The sequence below is a fragment of the Solanum lycopersicum genome, chromosome 12 (assembly GCF_036512215.1).
Source record: "Solanum lycopersicum chromosome 12, SLM_r2.1".
Classification (NCBI taxonomy): domain Eukaryota; kingdom Viridiplantae; phylum Streptophyta; class Magnoliopsida; order Solanales; family Solanaceae; genus Solanum; species Solanum lycopersicum.
Genome location: NC_090811.1, coordinates 3,004,550 through 3,021,140, shown reverse-complemented (window position 1 = coordinate 3,021,140; position 16,591 = coordinate 3,004,550). Strand labels below are relative to the sequence as shown.

The 16,591-nt window shown below is 32.4% G+C and overlaps 1 protein-coding gene across 2 annotated transcripts; it reads left to right on the top strand.

The window, feature by feature from the left end:
* The first annotated feature begins 8,712 nt into the window (after positions 1-8,712).
* On the top strand, positions 8,713-13,131 carry LOC101267686 (probable serine/threonine-protein kinase PBL17). Of its 2 annotated transcripts, none has more exons than XM_004252022.5 (6): positions 8,713-9,421; positions 10,167-10,516; positions 11,215-11,350; positions 11,721-11,857; positions 11,987-12,110; positions 12,658-13,131. In XM_004252022.5, the coding sequence occupies exons 1-6, from the start codon at positions 9,361-9,363 to the stop codon at positions 12,975-12,977; spliced, it is 1,128 nt and encodes a 375-aa protein (XP_004252070.1). In that variant the 5' UTR covers positions 8,713-9,360; the 3' UTR covers positions 12,978-13,131. The 2 variants fall into 2 exon arrangements, with proteins under 2 accessions (XP_004252070.1, XP_069148868.1); XM_069292767.1 differs by having other exon boundaries at positions 11,987-12,149.
* The last annotated feature ends 3,460 nt before the right edge of the window (positions 13,132-16,591 follow it).

The following is a 16,591-nucleotide window of genomic DNA, read 5'->3' as shown; positions in this document are numbered from 1 at the left end:
GTAACCATATAACATAAAAAAAATTAATCTATAGCTATTTTATTTAAATGTATATTGATGTTTGCTACATTCTGTAGTTTTTTATAACCCTAATCTACTTACATAATGTCCTAACTTCTACTACTAATTCTTATCAAAACATATTAAAAAATCATAAATTAATTGAACTATATCGATATCGAAGAAATAACTATATGATATGTGGTTTTGAAAGTCTAGTTTTTCGTTATACAAAATATAATGAATCTATGCTTATTTTCAACTTACGAAGCAATAAAAAAACAATGGTCCAACCAACGAATACCTTGACATCTTATAGCGGCGTGACTTGGGACGGGAACTGGTCTTCGATGGCTGGAGGGCCGCTCCGGCCATCAGTTGGGAGCGCTGCTCTGTTAAGCCAGCCATAATGAGGGGCGAAGGGTTTGCTTCCTCCTCCCACCATCGAACTCCTCTTTTGGGAGCCGACAAGTCTAAATCCTTAGACCATGAGTACTACTATTATCCGTAGTACGCATAATACACCACAACCCGCTTTTTATGAACCAAACCAAACACACCATTTGTGTCAAAGGGCTAAAGAAATTGGTTGTCCCAATCATCTTATTGCTCCCACTCGGGTTACAAGCTCAAGTAACTAAGCTCAGCAATATGTATTTTCTAGTTGAGGTCTTATAAAATGGATGTAATGGTCTTCTACTACCGATGTGGGACAGGAGATTGATGATTACCGATGAATTAATTGGACTAGTGTGTGAGTTGAGCTTTTATTGCATGTGAAAAATTTGTATTGTAGTAATTAAGGGTGTGTTCGTCATTTGGTACAAAAGGAAATGTTTTTCTGGAAATTATTTTTTTCAATTTTTTTTATGTTCGATTGGTTATAATGGTTGGAAAACAATTTTAAGCAAAACACCCATTTAGCCCTATCGTGATTCGTGACCTCCCAAAGTATAGAGACTCTAAACAAAAGTCTAGTACAAGTATTCATCTTATCATGTTCTAATTTTTGCTATTAACGGCTCTTACAAAACATATTAAGCAAAATATAGAAAATTAACTGAACAATATATACATATATAATTCAAATGATTTTGGAAAGTATTAATCCCTAGATTCTAGAGTCTTCCCGTGCTCAATGTGAGTACTCATCTTGTCGTGTTATAGCGTTTACTAGTGACGAATCTTATAATAACGTTTCCTTTAATAAAAAAGTTAACAAATAATCAAAATGTACCGATATGATTGGAATGATTTTGAAAAATCTAATTTCAGTTATAATGTGAGAAAGTTTCACCAAAGTCCAATGCAATTTCTAACCTTATCATGTCCTAACTTTTGTTGTCGACGACTCTTGCATAACGTTTTAAAAGAATATAAAAGATTAACCGAACAGTACTGATATGATTGGAATAATTTTGAAAAATCTAATCTTAGTTATAATGTCTTAAAAGTCTCACCTAAATCCAGTACAAGTACTCATCTAATAACATTCTAACTTCTACTAATAACAATTCTTACATAACATTTTTCAAAGATTCTCAAAAAGTAAATAATCTGCATCGATATTACAATAATGATTTTGAAAATTTTAATTTTAATTATACAAAATGGTATAATCAAAATGTTGATGTGATACAAATTGTCCTAACTTGTGATACTTATCAAAACATTTTTTTAAAAAAATAATCCTAAATTACCCGAACTATATAGATATCGAAGGAAAACCTATATGATAGGTGGTTTCGAAAGTCTAATTTTTCATTATACAGAATATACTATTAATCGCATTACTCACACTACACCACAATCCGCTTTTTATGAACCAAAGGGCTAAAGAATTGGTTGTTCCGATCATTTTATTGCTCCCACTTAGGCCATAAGCTTACGTTACTAAGCTCAACAATATGTATTTTCTAGTTCATGTCTTATAAAATGGATGTAATGGCCTTCTACTACCGATGTGGGACGGGAGATTGATGATTACTAAGGAATTAGTTAGACTATATTGTTTGAGTTGAGCTTTTTTTTGCATGTAAAAAATTTGTAGTATAGTAGTTAAGGGTATGTTCATCATCCGATATGAAAAAAAAATTTGGATTTTTTTTCAATATTTTCATATTCGATTGGTTATAATTGTTAGAAAGTTATTTTAGCAACTCTCGCCAAAACACCCCCGTAGCCCTATTATGATTCGCGACCTCCCCAATGTTTAGAGACTCTGGACAAAAGTCCAATAGGAGTTTTTATCTAATCACGTTCTAATTTTTACTATTGACGACTTTTACAAAACGTGTTAAGCAAAATATAGAAAGTTAACTGAACAATATATACATATATGATTTGAATGATTTTGGAAAGCATTAATGTCTAGACTCTAGAGAGTCTTGCCAAGTTCAATGTGAGTACTCATCTTGTCGTGTTATAGCGTTTACTAGTGACAACTGTTACAATAAAAAAAATTTAATAAAAGAGTTGAAAAATAATCAAAATGTACCGATATGATTGGAATGATTTTGAAAATATAATTTTAGTTAGAGAAAATAGCCAAAAGCCCCCCTAATCTATCACCCTATTCTCAACTACACACTTATACTACACGGGAGTCTTATACCCCCCTGAACATTTTAAAAATATGATATATACCTTCTTAAAAACTCACGTGCGATTTGTATTAAAAATTAAGTGGCACGCACTTGTCACGTAATTTACCTTTTAAAAAATTTTAAAAATATTATTTTCCCCTTTATTTTACTTCCTTTTATGTTACCCTTCTTCTCTTTCCTTTTCTGCTCATTTTTTTTCGTTACTTTGATGAGATGATTTTTCAAACTACCAAAGCAAACTCAAATTAAGAACCCCTTGAGTGAACTTTTTTTTTTATAAACCTTATGAAATTCTTCATGATTTTTGTTCAATAAAACAAAAAAAATAAAAAATAAAAGGTCGATTGATGGTAAAAAGATTCACTATTTGATGTTGTTTGGTAGGATATGCAATGATTTGACTGTATTGAAACTTAGTGATGAACACAAAAAAGTGATAGTTTTCATAATTTGGAGACTTCAGATTTGATTTTTCAAAGTGAGTTTTGAATTTTGGTTGAAATTATTGAGAGTTTAGACACTTTAAAGATGAAGTGGTTGGGTCATGATAATATAACTAAGGGAATATATAAATTTTACTCAAGGGTTCCTAAATTTCTCCATGACACTAAAATTTGATCCTCTTGACTTTTCAACTTAATTTTAATTTTAAGCTATTGTCAATTTTTCAATTGAATCTACCATGAAAAAATTGTGATTCGAGGATAAAAATCCACTAAATCATGGGAGTCTGACGAAGGACTTGGTGGTGGAACTGAGTTTCCGTGAATGTTGCTGCTATAATAACGAAGAGAGAAAAAAAAGAAGGTAAAAAAAATTTAAAATGAAAGGAAACTATCTTTTTTATAAATTAAAAAAAAAACAATCTAAAAATTAAAGTTTTAATTATTATTTTTACTTCTCACTTTGAGAGAGTGAACTGCACTTTCTTTGTCATCTCAGCATTGAGGGAGCAAATAATTTCATTTTCAAATAGTTTAAGGAGGTAGTAGGACTCCTGTAAAGTATAAATGTGTAGTTGAGAATTAGGTAATAGATTAGGGGGTCTTTTGACTATTTTCTCTTTGAGTTATAATGTCTATTAGTCTTATAACAACGATGTGGGACAGGAGATTGATAATTAGTGAAACAATTAATTGGACTAATGGTTGAGTTATGAGTTTCTCATAACACCTTTTTTTTTCCAGTACGAAAGAAACTATTTTTCTCGAAATTGCTTTTAAATTTTTTCATGATCGATTGATTATACTATTGAAAAACAACAACCCGTATCACTATCCTGACCACCCCAATGTTTAGAGACTGGCCAAAAATCCAATACAACTATTCATCTTATCACGTTCTAACTTTTACTATGGACGATTCTTACATAACGTTTTAAACAAAATATAGAAAATTAATTGAACAGTTTTACTATTAATGTCTCGAAAGTCTTTGCCAAAGTCTAAAACATGAGTAGTACTCATGTTATCACTTTCTAACTTCTCCTGGTGATGGTTTTTACATAATACTTTCTAAGAAGTGTCGAAAACTAGCTATCGATATATTGAACGAATTTGGAAAAGTGTAATTTCGTTAATATTCAGAGAGTCTCGATAGTGTATCGATATTGAAAAAACCTATATGAATGTTATTGATACGAATCAAACCAAACCATTACAATCCTACTAAAAAAGATAATGGTTCAAACCAATTGACAGACAACTCTATGTAGAGTGGTTTGACTTTGGTAAAGCTCGTCGAACAAGCCTCAAACTTCAGCCATCGGGCGGAAGCGCTTAGCCCCCCTACAACAAGGAGGGGCGAGTACCCGATTCAGTCTCGGGAACTCAACTCTCACTGTTATGTCAGCTCCCGGGGAGGGCTGCTCTGTTAAGTCAGTGGCTAGGCAGATCAACCTAGCCCCCAACTCCCCGGGGGAGAACACAACGTCCAATTCCGAAGAACTGGTTGTCCGAATCATCTTATTGCTCCTACTTAGGTTACAAGCTCAAGTTACTAAGCTCAGCAATATGTGTTGTCTAGCTGAGGTCTTATAAAATGGGCGTATTAGTCTTATAACACCAATGTGGGACAGGAGATTGATAATTCGTCGTCCAGTATGGAGGAAACTATTTTTCTCGAAATTGCTTTTCAATCTTTTTTATGTTCGATTTGTTATAATTGTTGAAAAACTCTCGCCAAAACACCTTGTATCCCTATCCTTACCACCCCAATGTTTAGAGACTCTGGCCAGAAGCTCAATACGAGTATTCATCTTATTACGTTCTAAAATTTTTTGCTATTGACGATTCTTACATAACGTTTTAAATAATATACAAAAAATTAACCGAACAATATCATGATATGATTTGAATGATTTTAGAGAGTCTAATACTATTACAGTAGTACTCACGTTATCACTTTTTTAAGAAGTGTAGATTGAACTGATTTGGGAAAATGTAATTTCACTAATATTTGGAGAGTCTAGCTAAAATTCAAGACGAGTATTCATAGTGTATCGATATTGAAGAAAAATCTATATGAATGTTATTGATACGAATCTATAAAATAACTATAAAAAGATATGGTCCAACCAACGAAAACCTGACAAATCTGGTTTCTGCTCTTGACAACACTTCTGCGCCATCAACCAGGTAACACTGGTCTGTTAAGTCAGCCCAGGAGGTGCACCTTAGACTCCCGCCAAAACTTCAACACGAGTACTCATTCTATCACGCTCAAACTAGTACAAGTAACTATATAACTAACGGAAAACCTCAACACTAGTACTCATTCTATCACGTTCAAACTAGTACTAGTAACTATATAACTAACGGAACTATAAAGATGATAGTCCAACCAACGAAAGCCTAACAAATCTAGTACTAGTAACTATATAACTAACGGAACTATAAAACCTCAACAGGAGTACTCATTCTATCACGTTCAAACTAGCACTAGTAACTATATAACTACACAGAACTATAAAAAGATGATGGTCCAACCAACGAAAGCCTAAAAAACCTAGTACTAGTAACCATATAACTAAACGGAACTATAAAAAGACGATATTCCAACCAACGAAAGCCTTACAAATCTTGTACCAGTAACCATATAACTAACGGAAAAACCTCAACTCGAGTACTACTTGTTCTATCACGTTCAAACTAGTACTAGTAACTACATAAGTATATGATGGTTAACCAACGAAAGCGTAACAAATCTAGTACTAGTAACTATATGTAACTAACGAAATTATAAAACCTCAACACGAGTAGTCATTCTACACGTTTATATATATGTAACGGAACTATAAAAGCATATGATGGTTAACCAACGAAAGCGTAACAAATCTAGTACTAGTAACTATATGTAACTAACGAAACTATAAAACCTCAACATGAGTACTCATTCTACACGTTTATATATATGTAACGGAACTATAAAAAGATGATGGTCCAACCAACGGAAAGCCTGACAAATCTAGTAGCACGCGGACCTAGCCAGGCACTGGTTTCTGGTCTTTGACAGCACTTCTGGGCTATCAAACGGGGAGCGCTGTGCTCTGGTAAGTCAGCCCAGGAGGTGCACCTTCAATGGCACCCCATCTACTCCCACTCTACGCCAACTCCATTAAGGATTGACACACAATCAGTATAATTACTGACTCAATACTGGTCTTTGACAGCACTTCTGGGCTATCAAAGCCCAGGAGGTGCACCTTCAATGGCACCCCATCTACTCCCACTCTACGCCAACTCCATTTAAGGATTGACACACAGTCAGTATAATTAATTACTGACTCAATACCAAGAAACCAACTAAACCAACACACACTGAATTTGTCAAATTGATCGTCCCAATCACCTTATTGCTCCCACTTGGGTTACAAGCTTAAGTTACTAAGCTCAGCAATATGTGATTTTTAGTTAAGTTACTATAAAATGAATGAATTGGCCTTTTGCTATCGATGTGGGACAAAAGACAGTATAATACTCTACAGGAATAAAAACAAAGGTTTGGTCATTTGGATCAACAATAATAGGAATTTAGTTTGCAAAAGAGGATTCAAAATATTTTTTTTCGTATTGTAATATTTGAGATTCGAGAATGAGTGAAAAACAGAGGTTTTTTATGACAAGAATTATAGCTAATATCTCAAGGAATTATAAAATTCGCAATAAAATCTAGTGATTGCTCATTATTGTTGCTGAGTAATGACCGATGAGAATCTCTATCGGACTCTTTTGCAACTCGTCTTGGCTAATATCTTTTACGCTATGAGAAGTAAGAGACGCGTATAGTTGTGAACCTGAAAGCATATTGAAAAGGGCTTCTCTTTCTAGTTCGAAAAGTTTTAAATAAAGTAAAATAGTTGATTTCTTATTTACATAATTTAACGAGGTCTTGTTATGACGGTAATAGTCTAATAGATAATATATTATTTATAGTTTAATATCAAGTAAGAAGATCTGATTCATATTTATAGGATATTTTAGACTTATTTTTCAAACATAAAAAAAGATCAATTATGTCATTATATATGTTTTAGTATATAGACGTGGAATATTTTATAATACCAATTACACCAAACATAAAGGACAAATTATGTAATTTTTTTGAGGTACAATAGACATTAAAAAGAAAAATAATAGTACAAAAATTAAATAAATCAAAAGGACATTTTCAATGTAAGAAAATAGAGGGGGTGCATGCTGGGTGGGTGGGGGGAAGATTAGGTAAAACCGAAGTCAAATTTTAATGGGCATAAAATTAAGAAATAATTCTAATGGATTGATGTAGAGATTATCCATAAAAAAAAAGTTTGATTAAATTTTATTATCTTTGAAAAATCAAATTATTGTATTTGGAAGTATCAAAGCCTAACAAATCTAGTACTAGAAACTATATAACTAATGGAACTATAAAACCTCAACATGAGTACTCATTTTGTCACGTTCAAACTAGCACTAGTAACTATATAACTACACAGAACTATAAATAGATGATGATTCAACCAAAGAAAGCCTAACAAATCTAGCATTAGTAACTATATAACACAAAACTGTAAAAAGATGATGGTCCAACCAACAAAAGCCTAACAAATCTAGTACCAACAACTCATATAACTAACGAAAAACCTCAACTCGAGTACTACTCATTCTATCACGTTCAAACTAGTACTAGTAACTACATAAGTATGATGGTACCCCAACGAAAGCGAAACAAACCTAGTACTAATAACTATATATAACTAACGAAACTATAAAAACTCAACACGAGTACTCATTCTATCAACGTTCAAACTAAGTACTAATAACTATATATAAGTAACGGAACTATAAAAAAGATGATGGTCCACAATCAACGAACGAAAGCCTGACAAATCTAGTACTGGTTTCTGGTTTTTGACAGCTCTTCTGGGCTATCCAGATGGGGAGAGCGCCGCTCTGTTAAGTCAGCCCCAGGAGGTGCTTCAATGGCACTGCACCCCATCTACTCCCACTCTTGGCCAATTCCAGGATTGGCACACCAAATATTTTATAATATCAATTACACCAAATATAAAGGACAAATTATGTAATTTTTCTGAGGTACAATAGACATTAAAATGAAAAATGATAGTACAAAAATTAAATAAATCAAAAGGACATTTTCAATGTAAGAAAATTGAGTGGGGTGCATGTTGGGTGGGTGGGGGGAAGATTAGGTACAATCAAAGTCAAATTTACATCGAACATAAAGGTCAAAGGAAACAATTATGTTATTTTTTCTATATTATCGATTTAGTAATTTATTTTAGGCTCCAATCAAATGAATTTGAGTTAAATTTTTTTGAAAGAAACCTTTAAATATAACAACTCAAGAATGTTTTTGATGATACTAGAGTTAATTTAAGTATATTATCCGTAGGAGAATCGTCATAATAAGTTAGACCAAGATAAAATCGAGAAAGGACAATCCGTAGAAATGGAAAAAGGCATATGCTCTTAGTTGTCGAGCTTCCCTAGCAACATGGATTTTGCTCTCGATTAAACTAGACTATATATCTGAACTGAATAGAACTTTAGAGTAGTATATAATTAATATATGATAATTGCATTAAATGATTGAGGTTGGACTATTTCTCTTTCGTTTGAAACAACTTCATTATCAAAACTTGAACTCGTAACTTTTAATTAAAGATTGACATATTTATTTTCACCGCGATAATATTTTTTAAAGCCCCCCAAAAAATAGCAAAAGCCAAATTAGTACACAAAAAACCAAAAAGTTTTACTTTTTTTTATCACATTCTTTTTTTGCTATTTCTGTTCTGTGCATTTTTCTCAGTTTTTCTTGCTACTGGAAGTTACAGAAGTAGCATATTCTGTTGAGAATTTTTGGAATATTCCGGCGACCCAGATAAGATTCCGGTGTAACTTTGTGATATCCGGCCAGGCGGCCACCATTTCAGATTCTAAAGAGTTTTATTAGAAACTGAAAATGGGGTCTCAGTAGAGTGTTGGATGAACAAAAGTAGCATATTCTGTTGAGAGTTCTTGAAATATTCCGGCGACCCAGATCAGAATCCGGCAAGATTTTGTGATATCCGGACACCATTTTAGATTCTGGGAGTTTTATTGGCAACTTTAAGTAGAGTGTTTGTGGGTGGAGTGGTGTGGGGCGTGGGGGGTCAAAGAAGGTTGTGGTTGTTTAAAAATCTAATCTTTTTGTTAAATTTACGTGATTTTGGGCAAATGATGGTGAATGTATTGTGAAGATAGATTCCATGGGTTCTTGCCAGAGTGTTGAAGTAGGCAAAACAGGACAAAGACCAGAGAGTAAGACAGGTATTGGTTTTCTTTTTGCTACACTGTTAGGATTAAAGATTAGTAGATAGTAGTGTGTTGTCTCGTTATCTGTCCATATTAGTAGGTGTAGTATTGCTCCTGTAGTTTCCTTGTAGTTCCATTTGTGTTAGTGTTACTATATGTTGGTTATTGTAGTTTGGTTATTTTGCTGTAGTTATTGTTCAGAATGCTTCATTATGCTTTCATTTTGGTTAGTTGTTTATTTGGAGCCGAGAGTCTATTGGAAACAACCTCCCTATCTTGCGTACACTCTAGCCTCTCTAGATGCAACTTTGTGGAACTACACTCAATATGTTGTTGTCATCTTTTCATATAAATTTTGTGATTTGATAATAGGAAACTATTTTTTGGGGTCAATGACATATGGTACAGTTAATATCTTAATGTCAATCTGATGTGTGTTGCCTGTGATGTTGTTGGGTGAATTTTTAAAGTAAATTAGTGTTACTGGTGTTAGTAGTGCTAGCAATGGCACTATGATGAAGTCTTTTAATTGCGAAAAAAGGTAAGAGTTTGGCTCACTGAATGGATAACATCGGCAAAATCTGCTATCATGGTTGATAGATAGTTGATTGAGTTGCTTGGACTCCATTTTTTGCATTTTATTGAATGACTACTGATCTAATCTCGTCATCCTTCACTCTTGTGATAAAAACATTACTTTGCTTTGCTGTGGGAGAATCAAAAGTTATTTTGTTTTATATCATGATTCTTTTACTCGCAGTTGTCCATGGAGTTGGTTCGTATCCCACCAAGAGAAATCCTGTAAGTCAACCGAAGTTAAAAACACCTGAGGGACATGACTCTAGACGTAGAAGCAGCATTGTGGTAATACCTGAAACTGTTGAAGACCTGCAGCAGAATCCAGGGATTAGTGATCTTGATATCTTCAAGTATGAAGAAATGAAAATGGCTACAAAACACTTTCGACCGAAACAGGTTCTCGGAGAGGGTGGATTTGGTATCGTCTACAAAGGAGTTATTGATGAACATGTCAGGCCGGGATACAAGACTACTTATGTTGCCATTAAGGAGCTCGATCCAGAAGGTCTTCAGGGTGATAGAGAATGGCTGGTAGGTGCTACTGCTTCTTGTCTGGTTAACAACCTTATCGTTTACCTCCGGTTAGACTCAGGTTTTCATCGTTGTGGAGTTCAAACATGGCATTTTATCTTTGAACAATGTCACTATAATCTTTGATTATTTGAAATTCTGTTACATACCGTTTGGTGTGTAGTGTACTTGAAAGAGTCACTGGCTTCTCTCTCTCTCCTTCTCTACCATCTTCTGCATCCAGCCAACCATGCCCCAGAAGCAAGTCAGAAAGGAAAGATGGCCAGAGAGAGAAGAAAGTGTACGCTTGTTAAGAACACACAACACCTGATATACAACCAAGATTCCTCATGCACACTTCATTTCATAGCTGGAACACAAGATTTCCTTGATTGTGATCTCGTCTTCCATTTTTATGTGATATAACATATAGGGCCACATTTTCAAATAATTTAAAGGTTTCAATCTTAAAATTATGTTGTCAAATGGAAAGTAATTTCACAATAATCTCAATATGAATTAATATCCAAGACTTGTGCTTAAAGGTTACTAAACTGCCAGTATATTTTCTGGATCAGATTTTGACCTGATTTGCCAGAATAAATTTTATTCAAACGATAAGTCGCTGCAAAAGTTTGCCTTGAATATGTTAGGGAAGTTGCAAAACTTTGTTGCTCTTAATGGATATCTGTTTCTTATTTTTACTTCTTTCTTTGCAGGCAGAGATGAACTATTTGGGGCAGCTTCGACATCCAAATCTGGTGAAGCTGATCGGATATTGCTGTGAGGACCACCATAGACTACTAGTTTATGAGTATATGGAATCTGGAAGCCTGGAGAAACACCTCTTTCCAAGTGAGTACTCAATATCAATGGGAGTCCATGTTGGTAAAGGTGAAACTAATCTCGATTAGCGTAAAAGTGAACGAAACAAATACTCGCGGATTCACTTCCTACACGTCCAATATGGACTTATAATTCTAATCATTTTCTGCTGTTTGCATTAGTTCATATTATCATTGATTTTTTTGCTTTTTGCATTATTTCACACTGTCATGTGAAGAGCAATTGCACATATCCAAGTTATGTCACAAACGATAATTAGAACATAAGAAGTTCAGCAAGTTGTTTCTTTTGTCCGAGCCTTCTTAAAAGAGATCATAATAGCTAGTTCTCTTTCTATGGGAATTAGCATTTTTCTATCTCATTGACGTCTGTACTTTAGGAATGTGTGCCACTCTAACATGGTCGAGGAGAATGAAAGTTGCTCTGGATGCCGCCAAAGGGCTTGCTTTTCTTCATGGAGCTGAAATGCCGGTAATATATAGGGACTTCAAGACCTCAAACATTTTGTTAGATGCGGTGAGATGTTGTTTTGCTTATGTATATTATTTCCCTTGAAGGTGCTCAATACTTTATATAATTATCATTATTATGTTAGAGTTCTTTGCTAGTTTCAATATCCGTCTTTGTTTGGATTTGGATCTGCAGGATTTTAATGCAAAGCTTTCTGACTTTGGACTTGCAAAAGATGGGCCAATGGGAGATCAGACTCACGTATCGACTCGTGTTATGGGTACTTATGGTTATGCCGCTCCAGAGTATGTCATGACTGGTGAGTCCAGCATCACCTTGTTGCCAAATATTACACTAGGTAGTTTTTACGTCTAGTACAGTGCTATCTTAATTAGACTCACTAAGAAGGATAGTCAAACGCGTTTTATACCACAATCATCTTCAACCTTGTCGAGCATATGCCTGTCTTTTGAAAATCCACATTTAGTTGTCCTTTACCTATGTATTCGCTATCTGTCTAATAACAAGAACTGCATACAAATGAAGTACCAAAAAAAAGGGGGATGTTTTCCATTATAAACTGAATACATTTTCTCTATCTTCTTTCTGCAGCCAAATGCCTAACGCCCTTCGTATAATCCTCTTCATTTCTGCAAGTTGATTTCTCATATGGTCGCTCAACTAATACTAGTTATTATCTCGTAAAGTCACCTGAAATCAAGAAGAAGTGACTTTATGATGAAATAATAACCGTTAGTTGAGTGATCATCAAAAACTCAACCCTCATTTTTGTTTATGGCTTGTGATTCTTCTGTTAATTTTGTCAAGTAATCACCGATACTAAGACGTATAATTGGAACATTCAGGACATTTAACAGCCAGAAGTGATGTTTATGCTTATGGGGTTGTTTTGCTTGAGATGCTCATTGGAAGAAGAGCAATCGACAAGACTAGGCCTAGCCAGGAATACAACCTTGTAGAGTGGGCACGTCCGCTCCTGAATCATAACAAGAAGCTCTTTAAGATACTCGATCCTAGACTCAAAGGACAATACTCATCTAAAACTGTCGCAAAGGTTGCTAGTCTTGCCTATCAGTGCCTCAGCCAAAACCCGAAAGGAAGGCCTGTTATGAGTCAAGTAGTTGAAATTCTTGAAGCCCTTCAAGTACCACAAGGCAAAGATTGAAATAGTTTGTATAAAATCTATCTACTTATTTGTATTACAGAATCTTGGAAGACATTATGTCCTGTATCTATGTTAGTTTCTTGTCCAGCTAGCGTTCATTGTTTTGCTACAGATGATACGTGAGGAATCTTATTATGACAGTTCTTCCTTCTAATGAGCGGCGTATCTATTTCGGTTTCTTTTCTAGCTACCGTTCATAGTTTTGCTACAGATGATACATAAGGAATCTTGTTATGGCAGTCCTTCCTTCTAATGACCGGCCTATCTATTTTAGTTTCTTGTCCAGCTAGCATTCATTGTTTTGCTAGAAATAATACGTGAAGAATCTTGTTATGACAGTTCTTCCTTCTAATGATTGGCGTATCTATTGCAATTTCTTGTCTAGCTAGCATTCATTATTTTGCTACAGATGATATGTGAGTAATCTTGTCATGACAGTTCTTCCTTCTAATGACCGGGCTACCTATTTTAGTTTCTTGTCTGGCTACTATACATAGTTTTGTCACAGATGATACGCGAGGAATCTTGTTATGACAGTTTTTCTTTCTAATGATCGGTGTATCTACTTTAATTTCTTGTCTAGCTATTGTTCAGTTTTGCCACAAATGATACGTGAAAAATCTTATTATTGCAGTTCTTCCTTCTAATGACCGACATATCTATAATTCTCTCTCATTTTTGTGTAGAAGGGCAAAAAATTAAAGAAATAATTCTAATGGATTGATGAAGAGCTTATCCATTTAAAAAAAGTTTGATTGAATTTTATTATCTTTGAAAAATCAAATGATTGTATTTGGAAGTATCAAATAATACCCAATTTAATATCTTGGCACACTATAATAACATCAAAGATTATAATTGAACCTTAATAAACATTATCATAGCTAAGACAATTATCAACATGAATTGAAACATATTTTTTAATATTATAATTTCTGACTATGCGTCACCGTCTCTTCATATTCTGACTCAAGACTTATCTTTAGATTTAAAATTTTCTAGCTTTTATTCTCGAACGACATAAGTAGATTCACCTGTCTTCATTTTTCCTAATAAATATTGAATATCAAAAAAATTTAAAGAATTTAAAATTTAAAACAATTATTAAAAAGAAAATGTTAAAGAAAGGGATAGTGCAATTAAGAAGTGGTCACAAACCATCAAAGCAGTTCACTAATTTTTATCATATATTAATTACGTAATTAAGAAGTGGTCACAAACCATGTATCAAATTTATGTATAATTAACAAATTATACCACACGTGATTGCTAGAGTAAGTTATTCATGTATAAAATTATTATGATGTTTAATTTGTCACTTAGAAATATACATTATATTACAAATACATGCAATGAGGAGTAACAACGAAATAGTCAATATGTATATAATCAATATCCGCATAATTAATATCTGTATAATTCTAACCGACTATAGAAATTACCATTCGATCATATTAATAATATAGGAAAATTAAAACATCTCTTTCTGTGTCCAACTAACTTTTTACAATTTATTTTTCTTTAATGAAACAAGATATTTTAGCTGATGATAAATATAGTACTATATTATATATTTTTTTGGTGCTAAATCATTGATGGCCCCTTAAAACCTTGACTATGATGTTTGCCATGATTATTGTATGTCAAAGTTTGATTTAAAAAAAAAAAATCTTATAATATGTGTGACACTTAGGTTAAATAAAAATTTAAGATATTTAAGCTGAGACAAATATAATATTTGAACGGATGTTATATATTAATTAGACTGAACACATAAATGAAAATCTAGCTAATTTTACATTTGAATTTAAATGATGAGTCGAAATTATAATTGAACATAACGCTTGTTTAACAAGCTTATTTAGATAAAATTTGCATCTCCGGAGCGAATCGAGTAGTTGATGCTCTCACTGAGAAAGCATCATGAAACATGATATTATAATATTTAATCAATAAAAAAAAAGTCAAAATTAATTGATGGCTAACTAAATTGGTATCGATTTTCGGTTAAACGCTTTAATTATGATTTGTTCATCATTTTAAATAGCTCATGTAAGAATTCATTGTGTTATTTTTATACTTTTTTTTATTTATATGACATAATGAGTATGATACATTTATTGACAACGTGCAAAAGACCTATTTAATAAAAAAATATTCTTCTTTTTCTTAACCCTTTTCGAGCTCAACTTAATAGATAAATAATTACAATCAAATGAAAAAAACTCTTTAAAATTTTAAAAATAGATCCATTTCAAGATTTATTTTTTCTCTTTTTTTTTTAATTATTTGAAAAATGTCACATGTCATTAATTCATTGACTATTTTTTATTTTTATTCAAAATTCATTATATATTCAAAATTTATACTGTCATTTAATTTATCACTTTACATATTATTTATGAGTGTAACATACACATATTTTGGTTGATTGTAAAAAAAGAAAATTTCAAAATGACACAATAAACATCAACATACAAATATTAAAATAATTTAGATCTTATTTAAAAAATGATGTCAATTTTAGATGTCCGTTAATAAATTCCGCCAATTAAAATGGTTGTCTACAATATCGTACAAAACGTAAGACTTAAAATTAGGAATAATTTGCTAAATTCCATAGCATGTGGCATGCAATGAAAATAAGGTAGTTTTGTCTCCCTGTAGCCCATAGATTTTCTTATTTTGGTTTGTTGAAAATGACCACACCTATACTTCAACTTACAAATTGGTTCACTTTTTTCTTTTAAAGTTTCGATCTCGTATTCGATATTTATATTGAAATTTAATTGATTTATACTTTTGCTATATTAAGTCTATTTGAGAGAAATTAAAATTTCATTGTATACTCAAAATTTAATATCGAGACTCTTAATTAAGGAAGAATCAACTCAATATTTGTATTAAAATTTAATTAATTTAAATTTTTATCGCATTGAGTCTAGTCGATAGAAACGTTTCTCATCAAGATTTTCTTTTACACTCAAAATATAAAAAATTTCGTTTCGATCTCGTATTCGACATTCATATTAAAATTTAATTAATTTATACTTTTGTTATATTAAGTCTATTTGAGAGAAATTAAGATTTTCTTGTATACTCAAGATTTAATATCGAGACTCTTAATTAAGAAAGAATCAGCTCAATATTTGTATTAAAATTTAAAATTTAATTAGTTTAAATTTTTATCGCGTTGAGCCTATTCGATAGAAACGTTTCTCATCAAGATTTTCTTTTATACTCAAAATATAAAAAAATTCGTTTCGACCTCGTATTCGACATTCATATTAAAATTTAATTAATTTATACTTTTGTTATATTAAGTCTATTTGAGAGAAATTAAGATTTTCTTGTATACTCAAGATTTAATATCGAGACTCTTAATTAAGAAAGAATCAGCTCAATATTTGTATTAAAATTTAAAATTTAATTAGTTTAAATTTTTATCGCGTTGAGCCTATTCGATAGAAACGTTTCTCATCAAGATTTTCTTTTATATTCAAAATATAAAAAAATTCGTTTCGATCTCGTATTTGACATTCATATTAAAATTTAATTAATTTATACTTTTGTTATATTAAGTCTATTTGAGAGAAATTAAGATTTTCTTGTAT

Coding starts and splice junctions, on each gene's coding strand:
- LOC101267686 (XM_069292767.1), top strand. CDS start 9,361: ATGGGTTCTTGCCAGAGTGTTGAAGTAGGCAAAACAGGACAAAGACCA. Junction 10,517..11,214: donor AGGGTGATAGAGAATGGCTG/GTAGGTGCTACT, acceptor CTTTCTTTGCAG/GCAGAGATGAACTATTTGGG. Junction 11,351..11,720: donor GGAGAAACACCTCTTTCCAA/GTGAGTACTCAA, acceptor TCTGTACTTTAG/GAATGTGTGCCACTCTAACA.